We start from the raw sequence: 17,256 nt of genomic DNA on the forward strand, positions 1-17,256 counted from the left end.
GTGAATACATGAAAATGCCATCATCTTTCTAAAAAATCTTCTGTTGAAAATGCAGAAATTTTAAAACAAGGTTGATATCTCCATTTTAAGTTTGAAAGCTTTTACAATCATGTTATTTGTAAATGTCACTGTAAACTCATTTAAGTGGCCCAACATAATTGGACTTTCACAGGCTTTAAAACAGCTTAAAATCCCTTGGATTAAGTACTCCTCTGCTTTTATGATGGTTCAGAGCAAGAGGGGTGGATGGACAAACACACATCATACCCGTCACCCGCGAGGAGAAGTGCCCGTCTGTGTACCCAGCAAATCTAAAGGCCATTATGAACTCAAGGGGTATGAAAGGGTGCTCCTGCTGCACCTTTTCCGGGTCCCCCATCAGTGCTGTTTGACAGTGAGAGTAACTGCATGACCCTGGCTCCTGTGACAGGGAAGCCACTGCCCGTCCTCCAAAGCATCTCCGCAGGCGCTGGGGCACGGGCAGCGGTCCGTGATGCGGTAACACGCCTTTACCTCACTTGACAACTCCTCCCTGGGAAAGAGGCGTGAGTACTGCTGGTAGACTTAGAAAGCATGTTTGTCATCAGGTTTTTCCTGTAGGCTGGGTCACTCACTTGATGGAGTCCCTCGGAGTCACTTTAAGCATCAAACTTATGAATCAAGACATATAAGTGCAAATTTAATTTTGGCTTGTTCACCTTGTTGATTTTGAAATCAAAATGAGTGTGATTTTAGAGATGCCCCAAATGAAAACCCCCTGATACCGACGGCTCTAGCTGTGAGCAGGACCACCTGGCAGACCCAGGGCTCCTTACAGAGGGTGGACCCCAGGGCTGAGACAGGAGATGGTGAGTGAGCCTGGGACATCCTCTTCTGCCAAGAAATTTTCAAAATCGTATGTGTCAAGGTCAAAAGGACAAAGAGGCCATCCTGAAGGGTATCCCACCGGTCTAAAACAGGACAAGTTATGCATCCAAAAGATGACTGTAACGTACTGAAGCACATCAAATATGTAAAATGTCATGAATTCATAAATATCCTAAAACAAACAAACAGACAAACAAAATACTGACCAGATAACCACCTCTGTATTCTAAACCTTGATACAAGGAAAGACACATTTATCTCGGGTTTTTTTTTTCCTGTATAAACCTTATTTTATTTTTATTGGAGTATAGTTAAGATGTTGTGTTAGTTTCTGCTGTACAGCAAAGTGAATCAGTTATACAGATACATATATCCACTCTTTTTTAGATTCTTTTCCCACGTAGGTCATTACAGAGCATTGAGTAGAGCTCCCTGTGCTATACAGTAGGTCCTTATTAGTTATCTATTTTATATACAGTAGTGTGTGTGTGTCAATCCCAATCTCCCAATTGATCCCTCCCCCGCCTTTTCCCCCGGTAACCATAAGTGTGTGTATAAACCTTATTTTAGAGTTCAAGAATAGTTGATGGGAGAAATTTCTTCTTTATAGATGAATACAAGCTGATAAAAGTAAAGGAATGATAGCGTTAGGAAATCTTTTTGTTTTAAACACCCGTTGGAATAATGAATCTAGGCAACAGTCATCAACAGATGCTGAAGCCATTAGGTGGCAGGTTGTTGGGGACTGTATGGTGGATGGATCAGGCTGGTGCTGATCCAGGAACCCACTATCCAACCTAATGAGTGTCACTAAGAGGGTAAGGCGACATTACGGTATGACGTAAAACAAATACACAGCGCCTCCCCTGACGCATCCCTGCTGAGAAAATTAAGCTGAATCTAAGCAAGCCTCTGGATGTAACTTTTTGTTTAACAGGAAATACGGCAAAGGCACCAGTTAGAAAATGTCAAATCAATACCGTGGGATATTTTACAAGGCAATTGATCTAACTTCTACAATAAATTAGTAACATGGAAACCAGGTGAGGGAGGGGGGCAGTTACAGACATGAGACTTAAGACTTAGGGGTATAACATCTAAAAGTAGTATGTGGCCTTTGTTCAGATCCTGTTTCAAACAAATCAACAGTTACAAAATATTTCTGAAAGACAAATACCATATGATACCACATATGTGGAATCTAAAATATTGCACAAATGAATCTATCTACGACACAGGAACAGACTCACAGACATAGAGAACAGACTTGTGGTTGCCAAGGGGGAGTCTGGGGTTAGTAGATGCAAACTATTACATACAGAATGGATAAACAACAAGGTCCTACTGTATAGCATAGGGAACTATATTCAATATCCTGGGATAAACCATAATGGAAAAGAATATAAAAAAGAATGTATATATATGTATAACTGAGTCACTTGGCTGTTCTGCAGAAATTAACACAACATTGTAAATCAACTATACTTCAATAAAAAAAATTTAAAAAATATTCCTGAGACAGTATAGAAAACCTGGAATATAGACCAGGTATTAAATGATCACAGGTAATAATTATTAGTTTTGTTCATTGTAATAATGGTAGAATAGTTAAAGAAAAAAGTTTATTGCTTATAGATTCATACTGAAGTATTTAGGATAAAAGTATATGATAGCTTGGATTTTTAAAGAAACATTCCAATAAAAAAGGAAAAGAAAAAAAAGAATATGGGAATAAATAGATGAAACAGAATTGGAAAATTTGGGTATTTTTGTCATGCTGAATAAAGAGACTCATGTGAATTCATTATACTATTCTTTCTACACTTATGTGTGTTCAGTGTTTTCCATAATAAAATTTACAGAATTATTGAGACATTGTTTATTGCAAACATTAGAACCCAGAATATCAGTTCAAGACACAAATAGTGTGCCCTATATACCAGAGACTGTGGGAGGAGATGGGGACAGAAATTTTTAGTTTTTTTCTGAGATGGGATTTCAAGTATATTAAGGCAAAATTTCTTATGATGGAGCCAACAGCCAAAGAACACCAACAAAAGGTAAGGCTTATTGACTAAAGAGGCAAGGGAGACGGCACACCAGAGGAACCAGGCAGAGGGATGACAGGATGAGTAGAGGATTTGGGTGAAACTGAACAAAGCTGGGTTGGAGATGCAGAGAGCAAGCTTGTGTATAAGAGAACTAACGTGAGGCCTGGCCTGAGAAGACGACCCGGGATGCTCAAAGATCAGAAAAAGGTAAGGGGGTTTGTGTCCCAAATCCTCTATCTGAAGCTCTGCATCCTCTTGGAAATCAAGGCTGCTTCTCTGCACCAGAATGACCCACGAGGCTCAGATCCTGCAGGCAATAGAGGCGTGTTCCATTCTTATTACAGCAAAGGTTTTACAGAATGAGGTTTCTCAGCAGGGTGCCTGTGATGCTAATTAGCAAAAGGAGTGGCCGCCGGTTCAAGCTGCTGCCCCAGGAGGCAACGGTGCTCCTCCTTACAGAGCATGCCTGATGGGCTCCCTGTCCAGGAGCTGTAACAATGAAGTTTGACTGCAACGTAACTCTTGTACCAATGACAACAAGAGCCCTCATGGCTCGCTGAGCACGTACTGTTTTCCAGGTACTGGCCATACAGCTGACAAGGCACGACTTATTTCATGATCCTGAAACCGAGCAGGACCCTAAGGGGCCTTTCAGGGACAGACCCCTCCCCCATGTCCTCTGCTGTAGTTCCTCTTTGAAGTACCCAGATAATAGATAATGGTATCTGATGCACATTTCCTGAGTTGTTTTACAGATGCTAAAACCACCACTAAATGGAAGAAATTAACTACCTGATGACCATGAGCACGTAGCCCCCAGACCTACTGGCGCCTAAGGACTGACAATGTTAACCCCTGTGACACCACCCTGTTACCTCACCATCAACCAATCAGAGAATTGTGCACTAGCTGATCACACACCCTGGGACGCCCCCTCCCTCACTTGGCCTTTAAAAATGCTTTGCTGAAGCCCGGGGGGGGGGGGGGGGTGGGGGTGGTTCAGGCTTTCTGAGCACCAGCTGCCTGGACACTTTGCCTGGTGCCTGCCATAGACGCTGCACTTTCCTTCACCACAACCCGGTGTCAGGAGGTTGGCTTTGCTGCACGTGGGTGGGCGGACCGGAGTTTGGTAACAAGCCTACACTATGTATTTAGACTCCAGGTGGGTCTGGATGTTTCCAGTTTGGGGAAATCTCAGCTTTTGGAGGCTTATTCACCACCGTGGAGCCAAGACCCCCTCCCTGAATTTGTGCACAAATTCAGGGAAGGGTCCAGCTTTTTTAGAGGGAACTGACTTTTTACCCCCCAGAATTCTATCAAATATGCTCAGTTCTGCTCCTTCCTATTCTTTCTTCTACCTAATGAATATTTACCAAGTCTCCAAATGCACCCAGGTGTACGGAGTCGGCAGGTAGAATCCTGGTCAAAGAACCAACCAGCATCTCTTCATCCAAAGATACCATCTACCCTCCCTGTCTAGGCTTGGTTCAGCCAAACAGCATTCCTTCTTCAGGTCAAGGTACGGAAAATTGCCTGTTTTGTTCAGGCAGAACTGTCACCGCACCATTCCACAGCTCCAGCCTGCCGCCCCCCGCCCTTCCCCCTGCCAACACGCGCGCAGGATACACTCTCTCCTCCTGGGACCAGGGATTATCCCGGTTCCACTGCTGAAGCCCAATAAATGTCCTAACCTTTGCTGCCCTCTCGCGGCTGGTCTGAAGATGATCACTGTTGCTTCAGGGGTTATGCTCGCAAGTTAAACTTTTTTCACCTATTTTTCTTTCTTTGCTTTACTTTTTTTTCCTTGCTTTGCTTTTATTTTTAAAAAACAACATCAAGAGTCTATTTAAAAACATTATTAATATACGGTACCAGGAGTTATCATACTGTATATGTAATTTCAACAAGAAAATTCACATCATATTTACTTACATAAGTAGACATTGAAATATTAGTGGCCTGAGGATTCAGTTTATAAGGACACATGGCTTTATAATCTTACGGAGCGTGCCACATTTACTCCAATTGGTGAAATCAGCAGTCTTGTATCTGTTTAGTAGCCTAAACCATTTTCATAGCATATCCATGCACATTTTCAGGATTAAACTTTGCTTTAAAACAAACAGTGCCAGCGTCAGTTCTGGCCTCACTCTCCATGGCGACCGTCTGCTTTGTGCTGGGTGCTCTGGCCATGGCGATGCCTGAAATGCGCTCCCACCAGAGACCTGCCTCCCTTCCTTTGAATTCAGCTCACAGATCACTCCAAGAAGCCTCGTCCCGCACCCAGGCAGGCCTGCCGTCTTCTGCCTTCCAGGGTCCTGCTCAGGCATCAGGACTGCCAGCTGGCTCATCACTATAATCACCCACAGCCCCTCCGGGCAGGAGCTCTTTTCTGCTTCCCTCTGCAGCTCTAACAGTCTGTGGGTGCCCAGCATGATCACAGCTCTTTAATAAATGTTTAATGGGACGAATGAATGAAGAGGGTAAGGGAGAGCCAAATGAGACAAAGGCTCGGGAGAGGATGTAACTAAAAGTGCAGAAGGAGCATCTCATTCCAATTAGAGCAACCAGGAACAAAGGTCCCGATGGAGAAGGATTTAGATAAATGGAAAAGGCGGAGGAGGAAGGTTTTAGGCTATACTGTTTTTTTCATAGCATTTATGACAGACTGCTCTTACCTCTTTGTGTGGCTATTTAAGTCTATGTCATCAAGTCTCCATAAAAACCCAGAAGGACCAGATTCAGAGCTTCCAGGTTGGTGAACAGGTGGAGCTTAGGGGAAAGTGCTGCCTGGAGAGGGCAAGGAAACCCCACACCCTTCCCCATACCTTCCCCTAAGAATGTCTTTCATCTGCCTTTCCTGAGTTATATCCTTTTGTAATAAACTAGTAATCTGGTAAGTAAAACGTTTCTCTGAGTTCCATGAGCTGCTCTAACAAATTAACGGAGCCCAAGGAGGGGGTCATTGGACCCTCCAATCTATAGCCGGTTAGTCAGAAGCACAGGTCATGTGACAACCTGGACTTGTGACTGGCATCTGAAAGGGGGGTGGTGGGAAGCGGGCAGTCTCGTGGGACTGAGCCAGGTAGACGGTGTCAGAATGGAGTTGAATTGCGGGCCCCCAGCTGGTGTTGGGGCACTGCTGAGTGCTGTGTGGGACACCCACACCCCGCCCCCTTGGCCAATGCATACACTGTAGTTGGGTGCAGAACCCTTTTACCCCGACACTGTAACTTGACCGTAATGGGACAATGAAGCATCTGCAATGAACTAAAGAATTTTAATCCATGCTAAGTTTAAAATTTAGAAGTTTCTCCCTCCAAACACCCCCCCCAAAACCCTACTTAAGTTGCATTTTTTACATCTTTATTCCTTTATTTAAAAAATTATAATATATATGTGTGTGTGTGTGTGTATATATATATATATATATATATATATAAATAAAGCTCCTATACCAATACAAAATATTATTAACTAAAGGGTTATTTCTGCATAAGTCTACAATTATATATGTTTACATCCAAAGTACTAGTCTATTTTTCATTGCTCCTTTTCCTTACCTTATATTACTTCCTCTAACAAAATACAAAAGAAAAAACAGGGAGGTAAAATTTCTTCCTTACATTTGTTAGAAGAGGAAACAAAGGTCTCACAAGAATATATTTTCAGTTAGCAGATAACTATCACAAAACACAAGACTTAAAATTATGACACTTACTCATTACATTCCTTTATTGTACTTGATCGATTCTGTTTGATGTATGAAAGTATCTGATACCAGTATTAAATGAAGGTTAAAATTAATTTTAAATTTGCTACTGATAAGCGTATACACGGTATAAGGAAACTACAGACCCCTTTCAGATCACCACAGTCCATAAATAAACGGCTAATCTGCAAGTTCTTTCACTATTTGAGTTCTGAAGTCAGTATTCATTCTTGTTACCAGTGACCACCAGAGTTTTGAGAAAATAGTTTTCTTTGTAAATATTCCACTAATTCAAGTCTTGATTTTAGCATCTCGATCTCGTAATAGGGGATCTGTAAAGAGAGGAAAATAAATCCATCCTCATGCTTCATAATCTGAAATTACCTTGGGTTTGGTTGCCCTGTCCGCCTATCACACCCTCCCCACAGCAGCGTGTAGGCTCCCAGCAGGCAGAGGTACCAGCGGTGCCTGTAACGGCGCTGCCGGGTAGCAGAGGCTCAACAATAGGTGGAATGTCTAAATAAGAATCAGACGTGATCCCTGCCCTCAAGGAACTTACAAGTTAGGTGCTAACTTAAAACATACAAAAAGGAGGCAGTAATACGAAGCAGAACGTGCAAAACAAATTGGTGCTCTAGTGCTGAGACGGAGTCGACACTTTAGATTAGGGTGAAAGGTCAACCTGAGCTGGGAGTTGATGAACAGCCCGAATTTAGACACTCAGAGAGGTGGGGACCACCTGACTCGCATGGGCAAGGGAGAAAGGCCAGACAGAAGAGACCACTGAGCTGGGAGCACAGGGCCTGGCTGTGGGCAGACCTCGAAGGGTCTAGAATGCTGAGATGTAGACGTAGTCTTTATTCCATAAGCAGTAAAGAAACAATGAAGGTTTCTAGGCACACACTGGCACGATTCACTTTAGGAAAATTAATCTGGGTGTGTACAAGACGGAAAGGAAAAAAGTAACCAGACAGGAAAGCAGAGAGCAGATTGGTAGACAGCTTAGAAAATGGAAAGCTCCATGAACATGCATCGCGACTCATCACCTAAGACCTTGCCAAGCGATCTACGATGTAAATACAAGTAAGAGTCTTAAACACTAAAAACTGATGAAGATCCTGCTTTTAATGGGTCATCTTGTCCATTCTAGTCATTAAATCAAAGGGAAATTAACACAAAACAGATATTCAAATAATTTAGTAATTCTAAAAGCAAAGTAAAGCACAGCTTATACAGAATTTAGGGATGTCTCACTTTTGGAAAAGAGAAAATTTGAAAATTGTGATTTCAAATTACAAATCAAGAGACTTAAGCCTAATGAACAAAGCTGGCATTTAAACCAGACTTAAGAGTCTTGGTCCACTTGGCTGGCATACTACTTAGTACCCTGGAAAAAGCAAATCTGAACTAGAAATGGCTTTTAGGGAAAAAAAAAAAAAGGCAAAACCATACCTGGACAACTTGATAACCAAGTAAGTACAGATGTCTTTGTTTAGTAGCTTCCTTTCCCAGTAAGTGTTTGCTATTCAAACAAAATCTTTTTGGACCATCAATGCACAGTGCTACCCTAAAAAACCAAAGAGGAGAGGGAAACTTAATTTTTAAAACAATCCAAAGTACTTATATGGTTTTAGCTGCCAGAGTTTATTTGGGATTTGGCTATTCCTTCGTGCCAATATTATTTTCAAATGAATCATGACTGTTATCCATTAATCTGTTGAAAAAGCACTCAACTTAATTAAATTAAGGTTCACAAGATATTACACGGAATTTCCAAAACTGGTATGCCATAGTGTTTTAATTTTCAGAACCATGTCTACTTTTTTCGCTTTCTTAAGAAAACAATCCCTGTGTATTACCCTCAACGAGTCTTATAACATATAAACCACAACAATTTTCTTTACCTTTTATGTATATCTTCATCAACGGTAAATGGTAATACAAATCCATCTTCATCTAATTTAATTTCAACATCTGGTAAGAGAAGAAAGTGAAAATCCTTCGTGTGATACCCTCACAAACACTAGCTTCCTTTTCTCCTTGTTGTTTGGATCTCGTCCACACTGCGTTTATCAACTGGGCACAAGGCTGCAAAGTAATGACCACACCAGACAATGGTGAGAATTCTAATTTAATCAGAGCTTTGCCCAACCAAGTCAGCTTTAAACTAAGAGGGCCTCCACTGCACTAAAACAAGGAGGGGGCCCTCAAGGTATCTGGGGCACGATGTGAATCACACACACTTTTACTCTCCTTATAACAACTGGTGGGAATAGTGAAGAAAATCCTTTGAGTAAAGTCAGACACCTGCGCAACTGGCACCTTGCATCCCTGGGGCTCCAGTGCCCAGGGAAGGTGAAGCAGCCGGCAGCCCAACACGTGGGCCCCGGGCGCCAGCAGGCTCCCCTTCCCTCCTTGCCAAAGGAGCCCATGAAGGAGGGGAGCGAGATGGGACCACCTGAAGCCTAGAAGCACTGTCCTCCCTGAGCTCGCTCTCCTTTACTCATCGATCTGAAAGGAGAAGGACTTTGTGGTCAGCGCCGTCTGCGGTGATGCAAACGCTTACACCTGCTACTGAGTACTTTGAGTGCGGCTAGTGCGACTGGGGACCTGAAATGGGAATTTTCAAAATTGGAATTAATTTAAATTTAAGTAGCTACTGGTATGTGTGGCTATTACATTGCACAGCACTGGCCAAGAGGATGAGAGCAGCTAACAATTACTGAGCACTTACTGTCTCCCAGGTATTAGTCTGAGTCACCTCATTTTGTCCTTACACAAGTCTTTGAGGTCACTACTCCTCTTACTCTCATCTTGCAGATGAGGACAAGCAAATGCATGCCCCGCAAGGATGCCCAAAGGCGTTCGGCTACTATGTGGCTAACGTGGGGTCCTGACTCTTCAGCCCTACCTCCCACCCCTGTTCCAATTTGCCTTCAGGGAAGGGCCAACTTCATTTTGTTTCCAGACCTTTGGTGGCTACTAAGCCCCACGTGTTCCATCAGAGGACGGCACGCTGAGGTTTAGTTAACAACAACAAAACTCCCTACTACTTACCTATCGTGTAACAATAGGGTGTTAACACTTTTGAAGCAAAATACAATCTTGCTCCTAAAAGGTCAATCAGTCCAATCATCACAGATTTATAAAGCTGAAAATCCATGGGGGTCTCCAGGGAAGAGCACGGAGTAAGAAATGATTTCACTTGATATTTAGGAAGAAGTTTTGGACCCTAAAAATGTATGTGCAAACACGAGAAAGAAAAATAAGATACAAAATCAGAGAATAAAATGAAGGTTGCCTGAGTATAAAAGTCTGATCCAATATTACTTTATAGGCAAGATGCTTCTCCAGGACTTAGGACAAATACCTTTCTCAAAATGACAATGCCAAATATTCTTGTTATAGTTCAAGCCCAATAGTCCAAAATATCTTTTAAATGTGTTTTAAATGTAGCCAATGGTGAAAGAAAGAAAGAAAGAGAAGAAAGAAAGAAAGAAAGAAAGAAAGGAAGGAAGGAAGGAAGGAAGGAAGGAAGGAAGGAAGGAAGAAAGCAAGCAAGCAAGCAAGCAAGCTAGCTCAAGAAACATCTTTGGAACTCTCAGAATTGCTTTAAGGGCCTTGAGGAAACCCAGCTGAAGTTTTTAATAGTGGGAATTGTGATAAAGCTGACATTTCAATTTAGAAAGAAAAGGACAGCTATGTAATAATGGTGCTAGCAATTGGTTATCCATCTGGAAAAGAACTAAGTTAGAGTTCTGCCACACATTACAGACTATAATCTATTTCAAGTAGATTAAAGATCTAAATATAGTATGGAAAATAATATTTTTAAATTTAGTAAAATATTTATATTACCTTAGGAGTCATAAAATATTCCTAAACAATATAGGAAACCCAGCAGCCATAAAAAAATGAATTTGACTACAGAAAACTTAAAAATTTCTGTATAGCAAAAAGGCATCATAAACAATATTAAATTAAAACTAAAAAAATTTAAAACCACAAACCAGGAAGAAATACGTACAACGTACATTAACAGTTAATATGTTTTACAATGTGTTCTAGGACAAAAAACAAACACAAAAGAGAAAGACAAACAACCCTACAGAAATAGGAATTAAGGTGTAACAAGGTAATTCATAGCAAATGTAAATGACCAGTAAACATTTGAAAATATGCTCAACTTCATTAACGCTCGTTAAAGTGCGACTGAAGCATGTGACATGACATTTCACTGAGTCGAATGACAAAATTAAAGGGACTAAGAACACACTGCAACAGAAATGGGGAGACGTGGTCACCTTCATTCACTGCTGGTGAAATATGACATCTACAACTATACGGGAAAAAAAAATCTGTCTGTCAGTCTCTATTGAAAATTAATCAAGTAATCCCACATTCAGGAATCTAGTCTTTAGATTAAAACAACAAAAAGGTTCCAGTATGAAAGGATATGTAAGTATGTTTATGAGAGCATGGCTGATCAAGACAAACGTTGGAAAAAGCCTGAAAATCCATCAATGGTGGGACAGTACAATAAATACCATGAAATATCAGACCATTCTTTAAAAGTATATATTTGATCTTTATCTATTATCCCTGAGGAATGTCCATGATACACTGGGAATAAAAGCAAATTGTAGTTTGAATAGTCCCATTCCATGAAAAGAGAGAAACTAGATGGTGTTTATGAGCTACTCATAAACATGGTTCAGTCCAGTACGGAGAACAGGCAGGAATGAGCAAGTCTGGAGGTACCATTTCTGATCCTAAACAACGTGCCTGATTAAGTTAGGAGAATGAATCCTTAGAAAGCTTTATACAAAGCTTGAACTCCATGTAAACTGAATTCTGTCACGTAAGAGTGAAACTTCTGCTTGGTTTAAGAACGTACTCAGGAATGGTTCAGGATTTGTTCAGTGCATAAATTCACACTTCTATACCCAACAGCCATGGGGAATGCTAAAACCCTTTAAAATCCCTAGAGTAAGTCTAGGAGCACTAAGACTCATAAGCCTGCCACACTTGATAAAACCTTCTAAGAATCTTACACCCTAGGAAGTGGCTCTTTCAAGGACAAGAACACAGAAATAGGGTCAATTTATTAGAGAAAAGGCTATCTCGTGGCAACTACTCCAAGTGAATGAAAATTCTGCTTTCTAATGAGGTTACTGAGAAAGCTCAAAAGAGAAGGAACTTAAAAGATTCGGGAGCGGGGGAGGTGTTGGAGAGGAAGAAGGAAGCAAAAGAATACCATCCCTGTAGGGAAATAAAGCAAGGCAGCTCATGCTTTTACCTTATAGAACGGGCATTCTAGAATCGCGGTTAAGAAAAGTTGGGTCAGTTGTGCTAGGCTCAGTCTGTCCAAATAGGGCTCTTCACCTGAAATACAAAGCATCCCAGTCACAGATAGGTTTGAACTTTGGTGTGTGTAATAAGAGAAAAGAATATCCAGAATGCACACTAATGAATTCACGCCAGTAAGGTACTTTTAAATGACACTAGGAAAAGAACTTGTTAGAATTAATTATACCTTCTTGCCTCCCATCTCAATGAAATCTCATTTTGGCTTCCAAGAACGCATGCTCCTAACTAGAGAATACAGTTAAACGTGACAAATGTATGTTAGTAGAATTTGTGGGAATTTCCTTTACCTACGGAGATCTAGATTCTGGCATATTTGGGTGGCTTGGAATTAAGATGAACATCTTCTCAAAAAGAAGCAGTGATACAGTTGTTCTCATCAAAGATGCTAACATGTAACTGTGACACTGCCACAGGCGTCACCAGATCCCTGCAAGAAGACTCAGTTTCTCAGCTGGGACAGCAGAGTCTGTTTACCCGAAACTGTTTTCTCTCTCCATGCAATGTTCTAGCATTCTTTAATTCTGTGTTTATATTAGCATCTGCAGCTTCAGATTTCTTCGTTAGATCGTTATGGAAGAAAAAAATAAAGGCAAAGCACTGCTCAATAAAAAAGGTACATATGTGACTTGAAAACATCGCAAGTTCAAACGCTAAGTTTTCTACTCTCAGAAGTAATAACCAACTCACCTTGCAGCTGCTGAAGAAAATACGGGCTGAATATTCTGGCCATAAAGTTGACCGGATGGCATTCAATAAGTGAACATGAATGGAGAAGTTTCAATAGTGTTTTGGGTGGAAAATAATTGAAACGAGTTAACAGTATGTTTTCTAGCTTCCTAAATAAAGCAGAGGCATTTGGTGGCAAATAATTGAGTTTTCCAAATGGTTCAATTAATTCAGCAGTTTGATTAGGTGAAAATTTTTCTGACTGACAAACAAAAGTTTCTGCCACTGCATCGAGGATGGGTTTTGAAAAAATCAGCTTTCTACTGCAATACTCCATGACTTTGCTGACAACCTCGGGATCCAGAGTGAGACAGACTGAAGCGACATGTTGCTCCAGGGCTTTTGTAAAAAATCTGTCATTGTGCCCAAAGTAGATGAATGCCTCTAAGACTTCTCTGAGCTCTTCACTAGTGAAATGAGGGATGTGCCTCACAACATATTTACCCAATTTTATAACCAGCGGAAGTGCCTGAGTTTGATCAAGGACCACCAGGGCAGTGAGCATTTGGCTCAGCAACTTAGGACTCAGGTTGGAAACTACTGACAGAGAACAGTTATTCATCTTATTTAAAAACGTCTGGTGTTGGTCAACTTTTTCAGGACATGCCTGAAGTATTCTGTAAAGGGTCACAATATCCTCGGGGGTAAATTCTTCCAAATTTTCACCTTGCAGTTGATATATAATCAGGTCTAGTGTCGAACAACCTGGACCTTGCAGTTTAATCAGACTTTCCCCCAGGATACAAAGACTGTGAATGTCCAGGCTACCCCTTTCGAGACGATGCTGGCACTCTGCCAGGAGGTTCAGCAGCAAGCGACTTTGGGGATCCACATACAACAGGGTCAGGGCTTGCAAAGCAGTCACCAAACCCGTGTTTGACAGATTTGAGGGGTCCTGTGCAAACTGATTACACAAAGCTTGAAAGGCGCTATTTTCCAGTATTTCTTTTGGCAACCTTTGATCATCACCTTTTTTTTCCATTTCACAAATCCGATGTAAGGCTCCTGCTGCCATAGTATCAGGCAAAATCTGCAGTGTGCTTATAAAATGTAAGACTTCTTCCGATGAAGTGAAGCTGTTTAGTCTCCTGTAAAATATCTGTTCATCCGCATTTGTAACACTGTGTTCAGACCTGTCCCAAGCGTGTACTTGAGAGGACACTGGCTCACCAACTGGATGAAGGTCATTTCCGTTTTCTGAATGGAACTTTTTAGAATGGGCATGATGGAACCTGACCCTAACAGGCTCAAGTTGCAGTGACCAGAACCATGGACACAGATGCTCCTTGACTGTCTTGTGAACACAATTTACACGCTGAGTTTTCAGACCAGCCAGAGCTCCATGTATCCGAAAATCCGATAAATGACAAAGGTTCCTCCGCAAGGTAATTAAAGCCATGCCACCAGACTCTCAACTCCTCTTGATTTATAACTACGTTAAAAGAATAAAAAAAACACGATCAAATATATTAGAACACAGTTTATTCAACATCAATGCTTATGGAACTAAGGATGAGTACCCCAAAAGGAATGATTCCCACTAAACATTTCCCATTCAAACACAAGTACCAGAAGAGCAGCGTCTCTGCACCCTAGAGCTTAGAACAGCGGCTGGATCTCGTAATAATCGCTCTCATTTTCCAGGCAATGCTGTACTTAATTCTCCCAACAACACAACGAATTAACTACTTCGATGTCATTTTAGAAACGAGGAAACTGAAGTACAAAGATGTCACGTGGTCCAGTTTACACAGCTATTAAGGGGCAGAGCTAGGCTTCAACTCAGGTAGTCTGGATCCTAAGTACGCCTCCTATGTGTTGGTTGATGGAAGGAATTGCGTTTGGTTCAACTTCCCCAAAAAAGGCAACGGGTAAAGTGGCCATTAATTCGGATGGGTCAAAGCAAGGGTGAAAAAAGCGCTTAAAGGGCCTTGAGATGCTGGTTTCCCCTCAGAGTTAGGATCTTGTTCCAGGACCGAGGAACAAGAAGGTCTAGCTTGGCAGATGGGAAAAAAGAAATGCTCGTAGAATAAAAAAAGGAAAACGCTGGTCAACGACGGAGTAAGGTGGGCGGCGCGCCCACACCTGAACACCCCCGCTGTGGAACCTGGGAACACGAGTGCGCGGGACGGGGAGGATGGGGGGCCCCGGGGACCGCGTCCTCCCTGGAGGGAAAGGACCCCACGGGCCGGGCGCACCCCCAAACCGGCGCCCTGGAAGGGCGGGAGCGGCGCCCGAAGAGCGGGGCGAGCCAGGGAGTGCGGGCGCCTTAGCGAAGCCGCGGGCCACGCACGCCGGACCGGAACAACCGAGTCCAAACCCGGCGTGGACACCTACCGGACTCGGCGCGCCGGGTGACCCAGCAAACCCTGAAGGTACCCCAGCCTCGTGGGCCTCCGTACGCGCGCCGCGCCGGGGCCCAGCGCTTCGGCGCCTGCGCCTGGAGGGGAGCCGCCCCACGCCCGGCGCGCCGTGATTGGCCCAGCTCCTTTCCCGAGCTTCTTATTGGTCTCGGGCGCCGACTGTGTGCGCAGGCGCGGGAGCAGGGGTCGCGGTACCTGCGCTTCCCCCAGCGTCCCAGGGGGACGCCAGCAGGTGAGGGCGCGGCGGTCGCAGCTTCCAAATCTGGGCGCCCGCCCAGCGCGGGCCCTAGGGGGGGCGGCTCGGGGTCGGCGAGGGCACCGGCCTCCGCGCCCCCGCGTCCCTCTCCCGGCCGGGCTGGGCGCGCGCGGGTGGGTCAGGACCCCAGCCCCTCGGGGCTGCGGGCGTCGCGCGCGGAGGGCGGGCTGCACCGGGGACTCGGCCTTGAGGCCTCCCCGCTGCCTCTGGGAGCGGGTCCCCGGCGGCGCCGCGGCGTTTGCACAGCGGAGCCGGTCCCGCAGGTCCCTGTGGGCCCTTCCTCCGTCGGCGTCTTGTTCGGAACACTTTTCTAGACGGGGTCAAAGGGCACATTCGGGCGCAGGGTCAGGCGAGGGTGTCCGGACGGGGCGCCGGAGCGTCAGGAATGTTGGGAGCGCGGACCCGGCCGGACGCAGGCTCCTGCTCTGCTGTTTGTCCGCCGGACCTTGCCCTGCGGGTGCCGGCGAGCCGCCCCCGAGAAATGCGGGGTGCAGTAGCGGCTCCACGAGGTCGTTATGGGGCTGAGGGCCTCATGCTCTGAAGCTCCTAGGACCGTGCGTGGCTCCTGGGAAGGGCTCCGGGTCCTTAGCTTTGATAATACGCGGTGCCGTTTCCATCAACCGTTGTTTTCGTCGGGTGGCTGTGGTCATCGTCCCCGCTCTGAAGGTGCGGGAGCTGAGCCACCGGTCAGTTGAGAAGCTGGTCTAAAGTTCTGCTCTTGTGAGTGATCCATCGTGGCTGGATTCAAGCCCCAGTAGTCTGGCCCCAGAATGTGATTTGTGAGCCGCGGAATTCGAGCTTCATACCTTGTATCCTCCTTGGTTTAATGAATTCTCTCTCTTCAACCTTTAGAATTAATGCTAACAGACAAACTTAGAAGTATATTTCGTATTATGTGTGAATATTGTTGAAGTTATTTTAAGTTAAGAGAATTCATACCTGCAGGTTGATTACTGCTTCATTAGAAAGAAAATCCCTTTTCCCCTTTTCTGTTTTCCAGTGTAACTGTTACAGCTGTAGCAGCAGATGCTTTGAAGTGATGAAAAGGTTTTTGTTACTCTATGCTTCGCAGCGAGGACAGGCACAGGCCATAGCCGAAGACATAAGTGAAAAAGCAGTTGCATATGGATTTTCTGCAGATCTTCACTGTATAAGTGAGTCTCACAAGGTAAGTCATGATTTTTACGGTGTTTCATACTTTGAAGTATTCTGGTTGGGAAGCGACGTTAAACAACAAAGTGGGACGCCGAATGCCACCATGATCCTTTTTTTCTTTTAACACTTAGAGATTTATTTTATGAACTGTGTTGCAAGAGTCCTGCCAGTTTTTTTCTACGTGTGTGTGTGTGTTTTTTTTGAATTAAACTACATAGTCTTAAAAACTAAGACGAGTAACTACTCTCAACTGTAGATGGAAATAGTAGTATTCGCCTTGTTTTTCTCACGGGGTGCCTGGGAACAAATGAGGTCTGCGTGTTCACAGGAACATGGGAGCTTTCCACCTCATGAATCCCGCTGCCCCGTTTGTAACTTCCCTGAAATTCATGCCAGAGTTCCTCCAGGTGAAGAACCATTGAATTCTTTTGTGAAATAGAATTTAAAGTGGAGGTGGAAGGATCTTCAGAAGACTTGGGACTGCTTGTTTTTATCACGTTCAGTCTCTGCAGAAGTTCCCACCTTAGGATACATGAGATCGTAACAGATCTGTGCCCAGACTAACTGGTTTGATTGAGACCCTCAGATTATAGTTTCATACAGTTCAGGCCCTAGCAACGAGCAGGGGCTCCTCCCTAATACCACACAGTGATGTGCCAGCCACTAAGCCCTTGAATTCAGCTCAGTACTTGAAAACCCACCCCTGCAGTGCACTCTCACTCAAGTTCACAACCTCCTCTGGTCTTTCCCGCATCT

The 17,256-nt window shown here is 43.8% G+C and overlaps 2 protein-coding genes across 6 annotated transcripts in view; one reads left to right on the forward strand and one right to left on the reverse strand.

Moving 5' to 3' along the window:
* Positions 1-6,374: 6,374 nt before the first annotated feature.
* Positions 6,375-15,145, reverse strand: FASTKD3 (FAST kinase domains 3). 2 transcript variants are annotated; one of them, XM_036849345.1, is made up of 7 exons: positions 15,064-15,145; positions 12,688-14,158; positions 11,930-12,015; positions 9,688-9,862; positions 8,535-8,604; positions 8,083-8,197; positions 6,375-6,962 (listed from the first exon to the last, which is right to left on the reverse strand). In XM_036849345.1, exons 2-7 carry the CDS (start codon positions 14,123-14,125, stop codon positions 6,864-6,866), a joined length of 1,983 nt encoding a protein of 660 aa, XP_036705240.1. In that variant the 5' UTR covers positions 14,126-14,158; positions 15,064-15,145; the 3' UTR covers positions 6,375-6,863. The 2 variants fall into 2 exon arrangements, 1 of the variants encoding a protein (XP_036705240.1); XR_005019508.1 differs by lacking the exon at positions 6,375-6,962 and having other exon boundaries at positions 8,170-8,197; positions 8,535-8,718.
* A 103-nt stretch (positions 15,146-15,248) lies between these two features.
* MTRR (5-methyltetrahydrofolate-homocysteine methyltransferase reductase) overlaps positions 15,249-17,256 on the forward strand; it is a 38,959-nt gene continuing 36,951 nt past the window's right edge. For 2 of the 4 annotated variants that reach the window (XM_036847070.1, XM_036847073.1), the window contains exons 1-2: positions 15,249-15,321; positions 16,346-16,513. In XM_036847070.1, the coding sequence (XP_036702965.1) occupies positions 16,385-16,513 (129 nt within the window). In that variant the 5' untranslated portion in view covers positions 15,249-15,321; positions 16,346-16,384. Of the gene's footprint in view, positions 15,322-15,478; positions 16,012-16,036; positions 16,066-16,345; positions 16,514-17,256 lie in introns of those variants that run through there. The other 2 variants (XM_036847071.1, XM_036847072.1) reach the window with 2 other exon arrangements.

The sequence above is a fragment of the Balaenoptera musculus genome, chromosome 3 (genome assembly GCF_009873245.2).
Source record: "Balaenoptera musculus isolate JJ_BM4_2016_0621 chromosome 3, mBalMus1.pri.v3, whole genome shotgun sequence".
Taxonomy (NCBI): domain Eukaryota; kingdom Metazoa; phylum Chordata; class Mammalia; order Artiodactyla; family Balaenopteridae; genus Balaenoptera; species Balaenoptera musculus.